At 37.5% G+C, this 16,248-nt stretch overlaps 1 protein-coding gene across 12 annotated transcripts in view; it reads left to right on the top strand.

Annotated features, from left to right (window-relative positions):
• The first annotated feature begins 1,151 nt into the window (after window positions 1–1,151).
• ADGB (androglobin) overlaps window positions 1,152–16,248 on the top strand; it is a 158,559-nt gene continuing 143,462 nt past the window's right edge. For all 12 annotated transcript variants that reach the window (XR_014845051.1, XR_014845039.1, XR_014845027.1 and 9 more), the window contains exon 1: window positions 1,152–1,251. Coding sequence is in view for 6 of the 12 variants with exons in the window: in XM_021072116.2 (XP_020927775.1) it covers window positions 1,178–1,251 (74 nt within the window). In the remaining 6 variants the exon portion in view is untranslated. The remainder of the gene's footprint in view (window positions 1,252–16,248) is intronic.

The following is a 16,248-nucleotide window of genomic DNA, read 5'->3' as shown; positions in this document are numbered from 1 at the left end:
ATGATTAATTATCTCTAGGCTCAAGAAAGAGGTCATCTCGTTAAAGGGGTTCTAAACCTCAGGCCTGTTTATGGTTAAGTCTCTCTGAAGTGAGGTTGCATTGGGCCAGAGCAATATTTGGTTTTATTTTAAGGTACTTTAAAGCTTTTCCAGTCTAAGCATTTCTCAGCTTCATTGATTCATGTTATCTGCCTGCTCGTTGAAGGCATTTGAGCTGTCATCTCTGAAATAGGGGCTGCCATTTGCTGTGCTTTCATTGTGTGCTAAACATGTTACATACAGATTATCCTCAAAATAGAATTGTGTTAGGTATTAGCATCTTCTGTTTACAAGCACGTAAACTTGAGACTCAAAAGGAAGAACTTGCTTGCCCAAGGAAAGATAACTTATAAACACCACTAGGAATGGCTGACGACTAAACTCCAGGCTTAATGGGTCTTGGTTTGCTTGTGACATCTGGGTCCACTGCCTTCTCATGTTAGTTTATCAAGAGCTACTCCATTCCATGACTTGGGTTTATTCTTTCATGTGAACAACCCAGACACCCGACCTATTTCATCAGAGATATCGTCATTATCAAACCTTAAGAGACTGAGAGTGTCATGATCTTGCCTGCCCTGAAGTGCTCCCCCTGCATTCATTACCGGACCCACAATTTCCAGGCCATTGGCCAATTCAGTGTGTCCCTAATGTCTCCTTAATTATTACTACAGGAACTTGTTCAGTGCAGAGAAGACCCGGGGAAGGGAGCTCTCATAGAATATCTTCAAAGAGTTGAAAATCCAAGAGAGAGTCCACATATGTCTGTGGTTTTGAAGGGCAAAGTCTGGCAGAATCAACCTGATAGAAAAGTTCCAACTTATCCAACTTATTGATGGCGTGGATTTGGCCATCAAGCCTATGGCCAAATCCATGCCAGGGGCACCTTCTCCCCCAGACACCCAACCCCTAGGTTTCCACCTGCCTGAGCTCTCGGCAGCACAAGTCCCTATTCCGTCCTCAGAGCCGCAGTGGCTACAGCCGCGTTGAGCCCCAGAGGCACCTGTGCCGCTTCTGCGACGCTTCTGGCAGTTGCAGCCCGCCCACCGCCGTCTCCTGGCAACGGCAGACGCGGAGCCTGGGTCGCTGAGCCAGCTCTTGGCTCAGAGCTCAGCCCCTGCCTGGGTCTGCGTCTGCCATGGCCACTAAACAAACCAGAAAGAAAGAGGTGCATCGTATCAATTCGGCGCACGGATCGGATAAATCTAAAGAGTAAGCGACCTCTGACTGCCCATACCACCCCTGGCATTAATTCCTTGGCCTTTCCACTCGTCCTGGCGCTGCTTCCTTGTAGCAATCTCTGCCAACGCAGGAGTTCCATGGCCTTGTTGCAGCTTCTTTACCCTCTGTAGGAACCCAGACACCCCAGGGGAGGATTCTTGCCCTCGTTCCTTTTCCACGCCTGGCTCGACCCACCTCCTCTCCAGAGCCCCTAGTTTTACTACTTCTACTGCTAGGCTGCACTTCTGACTGCCATCCAGGAACCTCTCAGCCCTTTCCCGTCCCCATCCCTCCTCCTTCATAGTCCACCCAGGCACTTTAGAAAGGCCGCGGGCTTCCTTACAAAAGAGGTGAGGCTCAAAGTTAGGATCCCATCTGCATGGCCCCAGTAACAGCAGAAAAAGAGAAAGAGAGCTTTCAACTCAGAGGTGATTCCCTAATCCAACAACTAAAGATCATTGGTGAGATTAGATCAGACATGAAATGGTTAAAACTCTACAAATATATGATTTGCGTTACTAATGTTTGTTCCAAAGTACGCAACCTCTGGCTCATGGAATCTATGCCAGGCCTCTCTGCTCTGGGGTTCTGTTCATTGTGTCTGTGTATGAACCTCCTTATTATGGATTTTCCTTTGGTCTTCCCCCCCCCTTCCAGAAATACCTAGTTATTAATAGCACAGATTTGGGGCAACTATCTGAACTTAACAAAATTTCTAATTGTTATTCCAGCTGTGAAAGAATGCCAGCTGCCAAACCTACCTCAGTGGAATCATTCATGTTCTTCCCACTATGCCTGTGAGGGGTGGACAGTTGGGTTCTTAGATTTTGGATGCTTAGTTCTTCATCTCCTTCTTTGCCTAAAGAATCCCACATTGAACTTGTGCTCACTGATGCCTTGTATGTAAGGCCTTTCCGTCCCTGAACTCCTCTCTCACCCTCATTCCCGTGTCCCTGATTCTCTAGTTCCTTCTTCTGTCCTCTCTCATAAGCAGACTTCCCAGCTTCCTGGCAGATAATGCATTCATTTTATTAGTAACATAAATTTCAGGTACTGTGTTACATATGTAAGTGATTTTTACAGGGTTGTTCTCTCGCTCCCTGGTCAGTGTAGGTCATACCATTTCAGCATTTTCTAATGGTTTCGATTTTTATAGGTCCAAGCCCTACAAGACCCTGCAGGATAAGGACCCTATATCTTTTCTAATTTTACCTCCTCCTTGTTCACATACTATCCTTTCCACACCCTGGAACACTCTACACTTGTTCCTACCTCAGGGCCTTTGCACTTGCTATTCCCCCTGCTAGAAAGTTCTTCCCCCCATATTTCCATATGGCTTTCTCTCTCACCTCCTTTAGATATTTAGCTCAATGCTATTTCCTCATGTCAGCTTCTTTGGCCAACTGGTTTAAAATTGCAATCCCACTTTCCTGCCAAAACCAAAACTTCTCTGTTTTACCTTTGCTACTTTATTTTTCATCATTAATTGTTTTGCTCATTAGCATACTATGTATTTTGCTTTAAAGGTGTTCATTGATAACGTCACCCTAATAAAATGTGAGTTCCATTTTAGGTAGGCAAGAATTTTTCTATTTTATCCACTATTAAATGCTTAGTACCTGAAGTGATGTTTGGGTTATATGTAGTAGACTCTCAAAAATATTTAATGAATGAGCAAATGACAATGATTAAATAAGAGACTATAAGAGGGTTGAAAAAGTTTTTGAATATACCAGAAAAAGCAAACTTATTCAGTGCTGGTTATAATTAATGTACATGGAAGTCTCACCACTCTTAAGGAGCTTTGATTTTAAAGAGTTTATATCCTAAAAGAGATGAGATTATCTCCCATTTAAAAAAAAAAAGGTCAAATCAGATACCATAAAACACAGTACCTGCCCTGGTCCTATGATGATTATGTCACACAATAGAGATTAGATCCCTGCTGATAAGATGTTAACTCTTTCCTTACTAGAATGTCCCATTTCTTTTTGAGATTATATTATGTCTAACAAGTTTAATTTTTCCAGAAAATATCTGAGTTGAATTATATCAATAAAGGAACATGTGTATATTTATGAAAATAGAAGAGTAATGGCAAATAGCTATATAATATCTAGTCTTTGCTAGAAACTAGCTGTGAGTATTAACCATCAAATGATTAGACTTTTGCTCTAGCTGCTATATGATAGGATGTGAATTCATTATAAATCATGTTTATCTTCTAAGTTGTACTGAAGAACATTCGAATCATAGATACAGACTAAGTCATAGACTTAGGTGTAACCTAGCATGGGGCCCAGGGATCAAAGTCTAGCAAGGAGCCACTTGAACTTTACTGGGAACATTTAGAATAAGTTTTTATTTGTCATTTTACCACACCTCGTTCTTATACATCCAGTAAATGCAACTAACTCTAACAAGATCTGGGGTATGGAAATGAGAAAGTTTTTGTAGCCTGGAAAATAGCTGTCCCATAGAAGCTTTTCCCTTAGAGATGCCATCTGTAGCATATTTCTTTTATTTCCCCAAATTTTCTATGAGACTGGGGTCAGGATCACATCTGGCTTTTGCCTAGCCTGTTGGGTGGTGCATAATAATAACCACTCACCATTTGTTTATTAAATGTGTTCGTAGTTTAGTATGCTTGTTTTTCATTCCTTCTAAGTTTGACCGAAGCCCAGTTCTCCCTCCCTTTCTGATCTAAATGTTATTGGAAAAATTCAAAACAAGATGTTTCAACCAACAACAGAAAGAACCACGTATGTCCAGCTGTGACCAAAATCATAAGTAAATATGACTTTGGATCACAAAGAATAAGTATGTGTTTTTAATATTAGATTAAATTATTCCTATTTTATATATACTCTATTGCTCTGTATCAGCAAGGATGAAATCTCTGTTTTAGGGTTCATCCTTACACCATTTTTTTGTTTTGTTTTGTGTGTATGACATTGAGCTTGCCATTTTTCTATTATGATATTCAATTTTTTCTTCTTTAAGAGTCTTAAGCTCTACCAGTGGAGCTAGCCAAGTACCCCAATTTTTTCTTCTTTAAATGAAGAGCTATCTACTTAAAATTTTTTCCCATTTCAACATTCCCTGTCCTCCCTTCTCTGTTTTTTTCTTCCAGCTCCAAACTTCCATGATTCTTTCAGATTTTTTTTGACTTTTTTTATGTTATTTCCCCAATACGATTTTTTTCTACTATACAGCAAGATAACTCAGTTACACATACATGTACACATTCTATTTTCTCACATTATCATGCTCCGTCATAAGTGACTAGACATAATTCCCAGTGCTACACAGAGAATCTCTTTGCTTTCAGATTTTTTAAACTCAACTGGAAGAAGGGAGGGAATTTTGTTATGGTAAAATGTTTGAAAATTTTATTTTTATTTTTCTAAGGCTATCACAACTATCACAAATTATGCCTTTTTTTATCAGTACCTAATGATAATTGAAAATTATAAATCAACCTAAATTTAATCAGTTTGAAAACTAGTATGCACTTCAAAGATATTTTCACTACATAGATGCTTCTGGAAGGATTTGTAGTGATACCACTATAAAAATTTGATCTTCTTAGAAGTACTAAGTAAAGTCTTTGTGTACACAATAGACAACTCAAAAGAGGGGAAAGGAGGAGTTCCTGTAGTGGCTCAGCAGAAACAAGTCTGGATGCAGGTTTGATCCCTGGGCTCGCTCAGGGGGTCAGGGTCCGTGGTCACCATAAGCTGTGGTGTAGGTCTCAGACTTGGCTCACATCTGGCTTTGATGTGGCTGTGGTGTAGGCTGGCAGCTGTAGTTCTGATTCAACCCCTAGCCTGGGAACCTCCATATGCTGTGGGTGCATATGCTTACACTTTAAATGCTAAAATATTTGGAATTTTATTTTTTTAGGTTTTTTAAAAGATTTTTATTTTTTCCGTTATAGCTAGTTTACAGTGAAAAAATTTGGAATTTTAATGGGAATTTTGAGATAGGGACACAATTTTGTGTTCAGAGTCATAAAATTTTGTTTTATTTCCAATATCACATTAAAACCAAGATCAAACAAACAGATAATTTGTTGAACTAACAAGAATTATGCAACCTTCCAGATTTTTAATGGTGATGTATCATTAGACTTCTTTTCAAAACAAAATGAAATACATTTCATAAAGCTCAAGTTAATCTATTTTTACTTACTGAAGTGTGCCTCTGAGTTTCATAGAATTCTCAAAAAGATTGACATATTTGTCTATACAAAACTTTGAAAACAAGACTATTACAAAAGTCAAGTTATGATGAATACTGTGAAAGTAACATAAAGTAGAAGAATACATATCTTTTTGAGGATTAAATTAAGTGGGTTCTTGGTCATACCAGGTCCAAAAGAGCTGCTTCAATAAAACTGTGCAACAGTGATTAATAGTAGATAATAGATAATATATTCCTCTACCACCAGAGATCAGAAAGGAGAACGTGTGCACGTGAAAGAGAGACAGAGGCAGAGAGAGACAGTGGAGAGGTGCCTTTTAAAGCTCCAGGTCTAGTCCTTACAGCTCCACAGATAAAGGCGGAGAAGTAAGAGGAGAAGCAGGGCAGGAAAGAACCCAGGGTTCACACCGAGTCTTGTGATTGTCCCCAAGTCACCTCTGAGGACCTCAACAACCTAAGGACATAAGGACCAAGGTCACAATTTAAAAGGTGACCTCTGGTGACAGTAACTTCCCAAAAAGGAAGTTATGTTATTCTTTATGTTCATTTCCCAACTATTCAATGAGCTCTTCTCATGCCCCAGTCACTGGTTGGCTTGGGAGAATAAGGTATTACACAGCAGGGTACATGTTCGGGGATCTTCAATCTACGGGAGAGATGCTAAGTTTCAAACAGAAATAACTAGGAACTATACAATAACGCCAAATTTGTCAGGGAGAACTTCCTGGAAATAATGGAAGCAACTATGAACCAGCATAGGGTTAGATTAAAGAAATCGTGACATTTCTAAAATGATGGCAGGTTGAGCTAGAGGAGAGGAAGATCACTTCCAACTGGTGCTGCTCTTCCATTACCTCCAACGGCCAGTCTCCAGGTGGAAAGGCACAGGCTCTTGAGATGGTTAGTGCAGGCAGTGGGGATGCTTGAGGCACAGAAAGTCACCCAGGTTGGCTGGAGCAGAGCGTCTTCATGTGAATGTACTGGCATGTAAAGCATTGGAGGTGACGGAGCAGCAGAATGAGAGGGACAGATTAAAGAGTTCAAGCTATATGTGATGGAGAAACACAGTTGGTTTTAAATATCAAAATGATGGTTTCCGAGGTGTAATTTGATAACTGTCTGCATGGAATCCATGCTAAAATAAGAGTGAGAGTAGCAGGAAATACTGATGATAATGGTAGATGCGGGGGGCAGGGGCGACGCCTGCTTCTAGGAACTCTCCACAAGGAATACTTTTAAAGAGGGGTGAGTAGGTGCCAAGCAGATCTGTAGGGCAATTGTGGTCAAAGACTGTACAAGCCAAGTTACTGCCCTCTCAAGGTGCCGTGGTGATGATATCTGGGTGATGATGCCACTGTGTCTGAAAAGAGAAGGAAAAGGAAAGGGTAAAAGAAATTCAGTGATAAATTTCTGAAGTCCTGGCTTGTTTATTTTTTCATTTTCTGCCAGGCCTGGCACAGTGTGTGTTTAATAAATGTGATGTGTACTTTGAGTTCAAATGGAAACCTGTGTGGCAGCTTGGCATAAAACCCTTTGACTCAGAACCAAAGAAAGACTCAGAGGGAAGAGGCCCTGTCAGTCATCCCCAGGACCTGAGGCAACACAGCACAGATTAGGGCATTATATAAATGTCTGTTGCATATATTTTTAAATATAAAAATCTCAGCTAAACCACCCTGCCTAATAAGGCTAGGAATACACATTGGTCTTGGTGGGGTCTGTCACTAGTTCTCCCTTTGAAAGAATCTGAAAATTTGATTAATAATTTGTTAAAATATGACTTGGGTTAATAATCATTTCTGACAATGAAACTTTTTAATCAACCAATGTTTTTTTTTTTTCTTTTTTGGCCGTGCCCAAAGTTTGTGGAAGTTCCCGGACCAGGGATTGAACCTGTGCCACAGCAACGACCTGAACCACTGCAGTGACAACACTGCATCCTTAACCCACTGCACCACAAGAGAACTCCTCAACCAATTTAGGAGAAGTGGTTCCTTCTCAGTTTACTCTGTGGCATTATTAGAGGAGCAGAGGATGATAAGGATTTACATTTACAAACTTATGGGAATTCCTATTTCAGTGCTACCTAAAAATAAAGTTGAAATTATATTCGATTTGAAACTCATGGCATTGTTGCTAGTGCTTCTAGATGAATAAAGAAATATTGCTTCACTCTAAAGTGGTTATTTAAAAATATTTTAGTTGGCTTTACTATTCCTTTGACATTTCTAGGTCACAGATTATTGAAATTAAGGGATTAAATAATCTGTAAATTGATTAGACAACTTAATGTGAGATAAAATGACTAAAACTTATATCTAAGACATTTAAAAATACACCTTTGATATGATTTTTATGTTTTGATATAATTTGTATAATTGAAGCATTAGATAGAAATATTTCTAATATTTCTCACTTTTACCCTTGACAAAGAACACATGCTTATGTTGTCAGAAGAAGATTCAACTAAGTGCTTTGAAATTGTATTAGCTTTGCATTAGCTTCCTTCCTAGAGTACGTCCCGGCTAATTAATTCCAGGGGCTAAGGCTTATATATGTATACTTCTTTGTGGGTGCCAAAATGAATACCATTTTGGGGTCAAAATATCTTGAGATTATTTTTATTCCATCCTTCTGATCTGATGAGTGTCAGAATTGCATGTATTACTTTAGTTAAAGTTCTCAAAAAGTCGACATGCCCTTTCCTCACCTCTCAATCTTCCATTCAGGGAAGAAGTATGTCTGGTTTATTTATAAATTAATTAAAAAGGCCACTACAGGTCATCAAACCTTGTGAATACACAGGCAAAAGGAGAGGAAGCAGGAAGAGCTGTGGTTTGTTTTGCCTACTTTTGCTGCAGGTACAAGCCAGAAACGCAGTGACAGTTTAACCAGGTGAGGTCATGGGGAAAGGTGAAAGCTGTACTGTGCAAACTGCTAACGAGGCTCCTTCCATGTGCTATTGAGGGACAAAGCCTCAAGTTCGATCCACCTTGGGTCAAAGTGTAGAAGGAATTTGGGATTTGTTTGCACCATGGAGAAAGAATAAGATTAGGAGGAAAATAGTTGAAGTTGTGTAAAAGAAAAAAAAAATGTTAATTGAAGCCTGTGCAGGTACCAGCCTGCGGGTCCTATGGGCCTGTCATTTCTTAAATGGATTAAGGACATTATCTCACTTATTTGCATATCGTGTTTTGTCCTTGCTCTTTATTATAAATATCAGCTTTGCTGCTGGATGGTGTCAGATCCCAGACGGCAGAAGCTTAAATCCTAGCCCCCTGTGTACACTGGGATGGATCAGAGCAGCAGAAACAGCCCCTCCTGTTTGGTTCTCTCTTTGTCCCTCCCTGTCTCTCAAGAGGGTTCAGAGGAACTGTGTCACTCCAGCTAAATCTACCCTCTTATCCTTCCTGGAGTTCTTTCCCTCAGACAGGCCTTTACTTTGTTTTCTCCACCCCACCCCCCACTTTAAGTTATTAGTCTCCTATGGTCTTACTTCACTTCTCTGCCATATATCTTTTGTTCATCTAAAACAATCATTCCTAGGAGTTCCTATCTGTGGCTCAGCTGAAACAAATCTGACTGGAATCCATGAGAATGCAGGTTCAATCCCTGGCCTTGCTCAGTGGGTTAAGGATCCGGTGTTGCCCTGAGCTATAGTGTAGGTCACAGACGAGTCTCAGATTGTGGGTTGCTGTGGTGTAGGCCAGCGGCTACAGCTCTGATTGGACCCCTAGCTTGGGAATCTCCACATGCCTTTGCTTAAGATGGAATTGCACTCAAGGTGGCAAATCCACGTGGGTGTACTCGTGGACTCCAAGTTAAATATGTTCAAAAGGAAGGGCATCATTTTCTCTCCCAATATGGGGATCTCCCAAGTTCTTTTTAGAGAATCATACATCTTCCCTGACACCTCGAGTTTCAAGAGCAGTCGACTTTTCACCCTCTGCCCATTATGTTCAGTTGGTTTCCGTATTCTTTCGGTTTTCCCTTCAAATTGCTTCTCTACTCTGCCTGAGCCTTCGTTTTGTTCTCTGACATCCTCTAGTTTGGGCTTTTATTAACTCCAGGTAGAACCACTGGGGAAGCATTCTAATTCCCTTGCCTTCAGTCAAAGACTTTTCTTACCCAATTTATTGCAATTTATTTTATGCGTAATACTATTAGCAATCCTAACACACCATTCCACTGGTGGGATGTTCATGCTTTGAGAGGCTAGAGAGAGAGAGAGAGAGAAGGAAAAAGAGAGTTGAGGGAGTTGTCAGGGGGCCCCAAGCAGCTTCTGCTCCCTCCTGGTATGAAACCAAATAACTACAGTATTTAGACTCTTCCATTTTTCCACCCCTGTACCTCTTTCCATCCTCTTTTCTCTGTTTAGAGTTGCTTTTGCCCAGCCCTCAATTCCATCTATTTTATATACATACATATGTATTTAAAAGCTTTATTGAAGTATAGTTGAGTCACAAGGTTGCGATGATTTCTGCTGTAGAACGAAGTGGTTCACTAACTACATCCATCTATATTTTAAGACTTGCTTTTCCATAGAGCCATCATTTGATTTTCTAAGTTGAGAGCAATTCCCCCCCACCCCGCTTCTGTGCTGATGAAGCAGTCTGTAACACTGTTTTAACCTTTTCATGGTTGCCTTTGCATTTTTATTATTGTGTGTATTTATTCCCATTAATTTTGTTGAGAATGTAAATTGAGTCACTGATTTTTATTTTTTTTAGGAAAGAATATCCTTCCTTTTTTCTTTCTAGTTTTGTTGAGATGTAATTGACATACAGCGCTGTATAATTTTAAGGTGTACAGCATAAAGATTTGACTTACGTCATGAAATGATTATCACAGTAAGCTTAATGAACATCTGTCATCTCATGTATATACAACATTAAAGAATTAGAAAAAACATTTCTTTCCTGTGATGAGAACGCTCAGCATTTTACTCTCTTAATTTTCATATATAATGTACAGCAGTGTTAATCACATTTATCAGGTGGTATTTTACCTCCCTAGTGCTTATTTATCTTATAAGTGGAATTTTTTACCTTTTGTCTTCATCCAATTCCACCTCCCACCTCCCACCTCCCACCTCCCACCCCCTACCCCTGGACCCCTGCCTGTGGTAACAACAAATCTGATCTCTTTTTCTAGGATTTTGGTTTGTTGGTTTTGAAGTGCAATTGACCTCCCATACCATGATAGTTCCTAGTACACAAAATAGAGATTTGATATTTCTATGAATTTCAAAATGATCACCATGGTAAATCTAGTGACCATTTGTCACCAAAGGTATTACATAATTATTAACTCTATCCCCCACACTGTACATTTCATATCAGTGACTCATTTATTTTGTAATTGAAAGTTTGTGCCTACTAATCTCCCTTACCTATTGATTTAGATATTCACACAAGCACAATATATTGAAAAAATAGATGTGTTGAAGTTGTAAAGTTAAATGCCCAATTAAATAATTTTAATCAAACTAAGAGAATAAAGTTTGTCATAAAAATCTGGCCTTAGCTATTTTTAATTTTTAAACTTTTTAGAAATTGTAATTTATTTCCTCACATATTAACATTTCTGAAAAATATGATTCAGAATGCCCCTAACCCAAATTAAGTCAACTGTGTACTCTATTCATATTCTGATTCCTTCAGGGTTTTAGCTGATGCTACTTAATAAGGCATGCTGATTTCACATTGCATAAATAAACTCCCTCCCACTATGAGTAAAATCATGTCTTTACCCTGAACAGCATGCTCAAGAAAATAATGGCAAAATTCTAGACCTTCACTTTGTTGACGTTTTAACATTCCTACAGTGAAAGTAATCTAATTAAAGCATATAGAGGAGTGTGTATGAGTTCATGTGTAAAGATTCTGCTGCCTTTTAAAATTTTTTTCTTAGAAGTCTCTAGTGATTTTGTGCCAGCTAAAGTTTTCTCTGGTTTTCAACTCATATAAAGTTTTCACTGTATTATATAATCTTGTTAATTGACCTAAGGATTTTTAAAAAATCGTTTTGTCATCTTTGCCAGGTATGTGATTAATAAGTGCTTTTAAGGTTTAAAAAGTTGGAGTTCTGACCGTGGCACAATGGATGGCAGTGTCTCAGCCAAGACACAGGTTCAATCCCTGGCCTAGCACAGTAAATGAAAGAATCTGGTGTTGCTGAAGCTACAATTTAGGTCACTACTGTGCCTCAGGTCTGATCCCTGGCCCAGGAACTCCATATGTTGCAGGGTGGCCAAAAAAGAAAAAAAAATTTAAAGGTATTAGTGTTTTATTAATAACCAGATTGTAAAATATTTATTAATGCAAATATGAACTACTTGTTATTACATATAAAGACAATTTTGACTTTCTTCCTAAGTCCAAATTGTGTAGGATTTAATTTACCAGGAATAGGTTTACATGAAAGATAGAATATGTAGACAAAATACATTTAGTTGAATATGACTTGATAATCAAGTATACCATAGAACCTAGATTTAATTTAACTATTATGACTCTAGGAACAGATAATACTGCTATCGCAAGGTGATGTTTGGCGTTTCCTAAATTGGTCTTTTAAAATCCCCGGGTTTTCTTTTCTTTCTTTTTAAAAATCAGGTTTATTGGTGTTAATCTGAAATACAGTAACTTGCACATATTTAAAGAATAAATTTTGATAAGTTTTGATGTACATCTATATACACTTTGAAAGCACCAACACAATCAAGATAATGAGCAGATCTACCATTCAGCAAAGTTTCCCAGATCCCCCCTGATCACCTTCTTCTCTCCCTGCCTGGCCCTAGTCCCCAGGCCATCACTGTTTTGTTTTCTGTCACTGTAGTTTAGTTTTCATTTTCTAGAGTTTTATGTAAATGGAATCATAAACTTCCTTTTGAATGGCTTTTATATGGCTTCTTTCACTCATCATAATTATTTTGATATTCATCCACATAATTATCAACAGCTAATGTAGAAATTAGCATTATTTCTTCCTTAAATATTTAGTAGAGTTTACCACTGAAGCCATCTGTGTCTGGAGTTTTCTTTCTAGGAAGGTTTTTAATGTTAAATTCACTTTATTATTAGAGACATACAAGATATTCAATATCTCCAATCAAATCTCTCTTTTCTTTACCAAGTGTTCTTAGTTTGTATTCTTCAGGGAACTGATCAGTTTCATCTAATTTATCAAATATATGGACAAAGAATTGTTTATAGTATATCGTTATTATCTTTTTAATGTTTCTAGGATCAGTAATGATGGCTCTTCTTCCATTTCTGATTGTTGGTTTGTATCTTCTTTCTTATATCCCTGCTCTGACTAGGGTTTGATCAAGCAAAGAACTGGCTTTTTGATTTATTGGTATTTTTCCTATAATTTTTCTGGTTTCTATTTCCATAAATCTGCTCTAATTTTTATTAGTTTACTTTAGGTTTATCTTGCTTTCTTTTTCCTAGTTTCTTAAGGTAGAAACTGAATACATTGTCCTGAGACCTTGACTCTTTTCTAATGTAAGGATTTTGTGCTATAAATATTGCTTTAGTGACATCCTGTACATTTTAATGTGTTGTACTTTCATTTTTATTCAATTCAGAAACCTTTTTTTTTCTTTTTTTCTTTTTATGGCTGCACCCGTGACATATGGAAGGTCCCCGGCTAGGGGGCAAATCGGCAGTCACTGCAACACTGGATCCGAGCTGCATCTGTGACCTACATACACCATAGCTTGTGGTAATGCCGGATCCTTAACCCACTGAGTGAGGCCAGGAATCCAACCCACACCCTCACAGAGACAAGTCAGGTTCTTAACCTGCTGAGCCAAAATGGTAATTACCAGATACTTTTTTTTTTTTGGTCTTTTTGCCATTTCTTGGGCTGCTCCTGCGGCATATGGAGGTTCCCAGGCTAGGGGTCGAATCAGAGCTGTAGCCGCCGGCCTACGCCAGAGCCTCAGCAACGTGGGATCAGAGCCACGTCTGCAAACTACACCAGAGCTCACGGCAACGCCGGATCGTTAACCCACTGAGCAAGGCCAGGGATCCAACCTGCAACCTCATGGTTCCTAGTCAGATTCGCTAACCACTGAGCCACGATGGGAACTCCAACTACCAGATACTTTTACAACTGCCTTTTGAACACATTGGTTAATCATAAATATTTTATTTACATCCCGCATACACATATCTTCAAAATTTCCAGGTTTTTTTGGTTAGTGATTTCTAGTATAATTCCATGGGCCAAAGAACATACTTTGTATGACTTGAGTTCATTAACATTTATTGAGAATTATTTGATATCTCAGATTATGGTCTATCTTAATGAATAAAAATTGTGTTCTTGAAAAGAATGTGTATCTCTTGTGACATTCTACAAATGTCAGTTAGGCTAATATTGATAGAGAGTATTCTATAGTCTATGTATTCCACAGCCTTACTGATTTTTGGTCAGCTTGTTCTATCAGATATTCTGAATGATATTTCTATCTTCCATTGTATTTATGAATTAACCCTATTGATATTTTATAGGTCTATCTGTTTTTGATTCACGTATTAATAAAAGTTTAGGATTATTATATCATCTCAAGGAATTTTCTTTTTTAATCATTATGAAATTAAACTTTTTAATCACTGATAATATTGTGAAATCTACTTTTTAAAATATTTGTTTTTATTAATGTTAACATGGTATATATTTTTCTACACTCTTATTATTTGTGTCTTTATGTATATAAAAGATTTATCATAAATAGCATATACTTGGATCTTGCTTTTTATCTCATCTTAAAATCTGTCCTTTTTAATTTGGGTATTTAGACTATTTAGTTTTAATGTGACTAGTAATATTGCTAAGTTTAAATCTGTTATCTTGCTATTTGTTTTCTCTTTGTTCTATCCTTTTTATTTCTTTTTTTCTTCTTCTGCAATCTTTTGGATAATTTTTAAATTTCTATTTATCTCCTTTGTTTAGCTATATCATATTGCTTTTTTTCTTTCAGTGGGCTCTATAAACTCTTCACATTTATAGCACACACCTTTAACTTATCATTCTCTACCTGCTTTTGATATTATACCAGTCAAGTCATATCTAATACAAAAAACATTGTGGTAATATACATATTCACCTCCCAACTTTACGCCTTTTTTTCATACATTTCACTTTTATAATGTCATAAACCATACTCCATTACTTGTTTGTGTAAGTAGTTAATTTCATTACAAAGATACTTAAATTGTAGAATAACCTGAGTATTGAACCATGTAGTAACTATTTTGATTTTCTTTTTTCTTTGTGTAGATCCGTATTTCCATCTGGTATTGTATTTTCTACTGCCTAAAGGCCTTATTTTATTTTTTATCGTGGTGAATTTTTTCTGCTGATGAATGCTTTTAGGTTTTTTTATGTTAGAAAAAAAGTATTTATATCACTTTAAAAGAATATTCTAACTAGGTGTAGAATTCTAGCTTAAGAGATTTTTTTTGTTTCTTTTAGTTTTTTTAAAGCTGTTGCCCGTTTACTTACACTGTTTTTAATGAGAAATTTGCTGGTTTCCTTTTTTCGTTCCTCTGCATGTATTATGTCTTTTTTCCTTTAGCTCTCAAGATCTTTTCTCTTTATTACCACTACTTTTGAGTCATTTGCTTATGTTGTACCTTGGCATTATTTTCTTTATGTTCCTTGAGTTTAGAGTTAATAAAAATTCTTGAATTTGTGGATTTATAATTTGTATTGAAATTTTTAAAATTTTGATCATAACTTCTTCAAATATTTTTTCATGTCTCCAATCCTTATTTTGATGAGACCAATAACACTTAGATTGTTTGAAGTTTTTTAGAGTTCACTGACGCCCTGTTCATTTTCAATTTTTTTGTGTTTATATTCCATTTTGGATCATTTCTATTGCTATCTCTTCAAGTTCATTAATATTCCTCAATAGCTAATCTACCATTAAAACCCTTCTTAAGTATTTTTTCTCAGACATTTTAGTTTTCATTTCAGGTATTTCAATCATTTATTAAAAATCTCATGTATCTGAGATTTATAAGACCAGAGAAAAAAGCACCCGAAAGAATTGGAAGGCTTACATAGGGCCAGGACTAGTCCTATTTTTATTAGCTGCAAAATGTAAAGCTATCAGAAAAAAAGAAATAATAAAGATTACAGCCAAAATAAACAAAATTGAGAATAGGAAAACAACAGATAAGATAAAAAAAAAAAAAAAACCCAAATTTGGTTCTTTGAAAAGATCAACAAAACTGATAAATCTTTAGCTAGATGGACTGAGCAACAAAAGAAAAAGACTTAAACTACTAAAATTAAAGATGAAAATGGGGACATTATTACCAATTCTGCACAAATAAAAAGAATTATAAAGCTTCAATGAACAATTGTTTGCCAACAAATTAGGCAATTTAGATGCAATGGACAAATTTCTATAAACATAAAATTTAGGGAGTTCCCGTCATGGCACAGTGGTTAAGGAATCCGACTAGGAACCATGAGGTTGTGGGTTCCGTCCCTGCCCTTGCTCAGTGGGTTAACCATCCGGCGTTGCCGTGAGCTGTGGTGTAGGTTGCAGACGCAGCTCGGATCCCGCCTTGCTGTGGCTCTGGCGTAGGCCAGCGGCTGCAGCTCCTAATCAGCCCCTAGCCTGGGAACCTCCATATGCCATGGGAGCAGCTCAAGAAATGGCAAAAAGACAAAAAACAAAAAAAACAAAAAAAAACTTAGCAGACTAAATCATGAAGATACAGAAAATCCTATAACTAGTAAGGAAATTGA

Source organism: Sus scrofa, chromosome 1 (assembly GCF_054392235.1).
Source record: "Sus scrofa isolate SSC_HxYL_T2T_F1_AM1 chromosome 1, Sscrofa_HxYL_maternal_Yorkshire_Landrace_v2.0, whole genome shotgun sequence".
Classification (NCBI taxonomy): Eukaryota; Metazoa; Chordata; class Mammalia; order Artiodactyla; family Suidae; genus Sus; species Sus scrofa.
The sequence above is the reverse complement of the archived record's forward strand: the minus strand, read 5'-3'. Positions and strand labels throughout refer to the sequence as shown.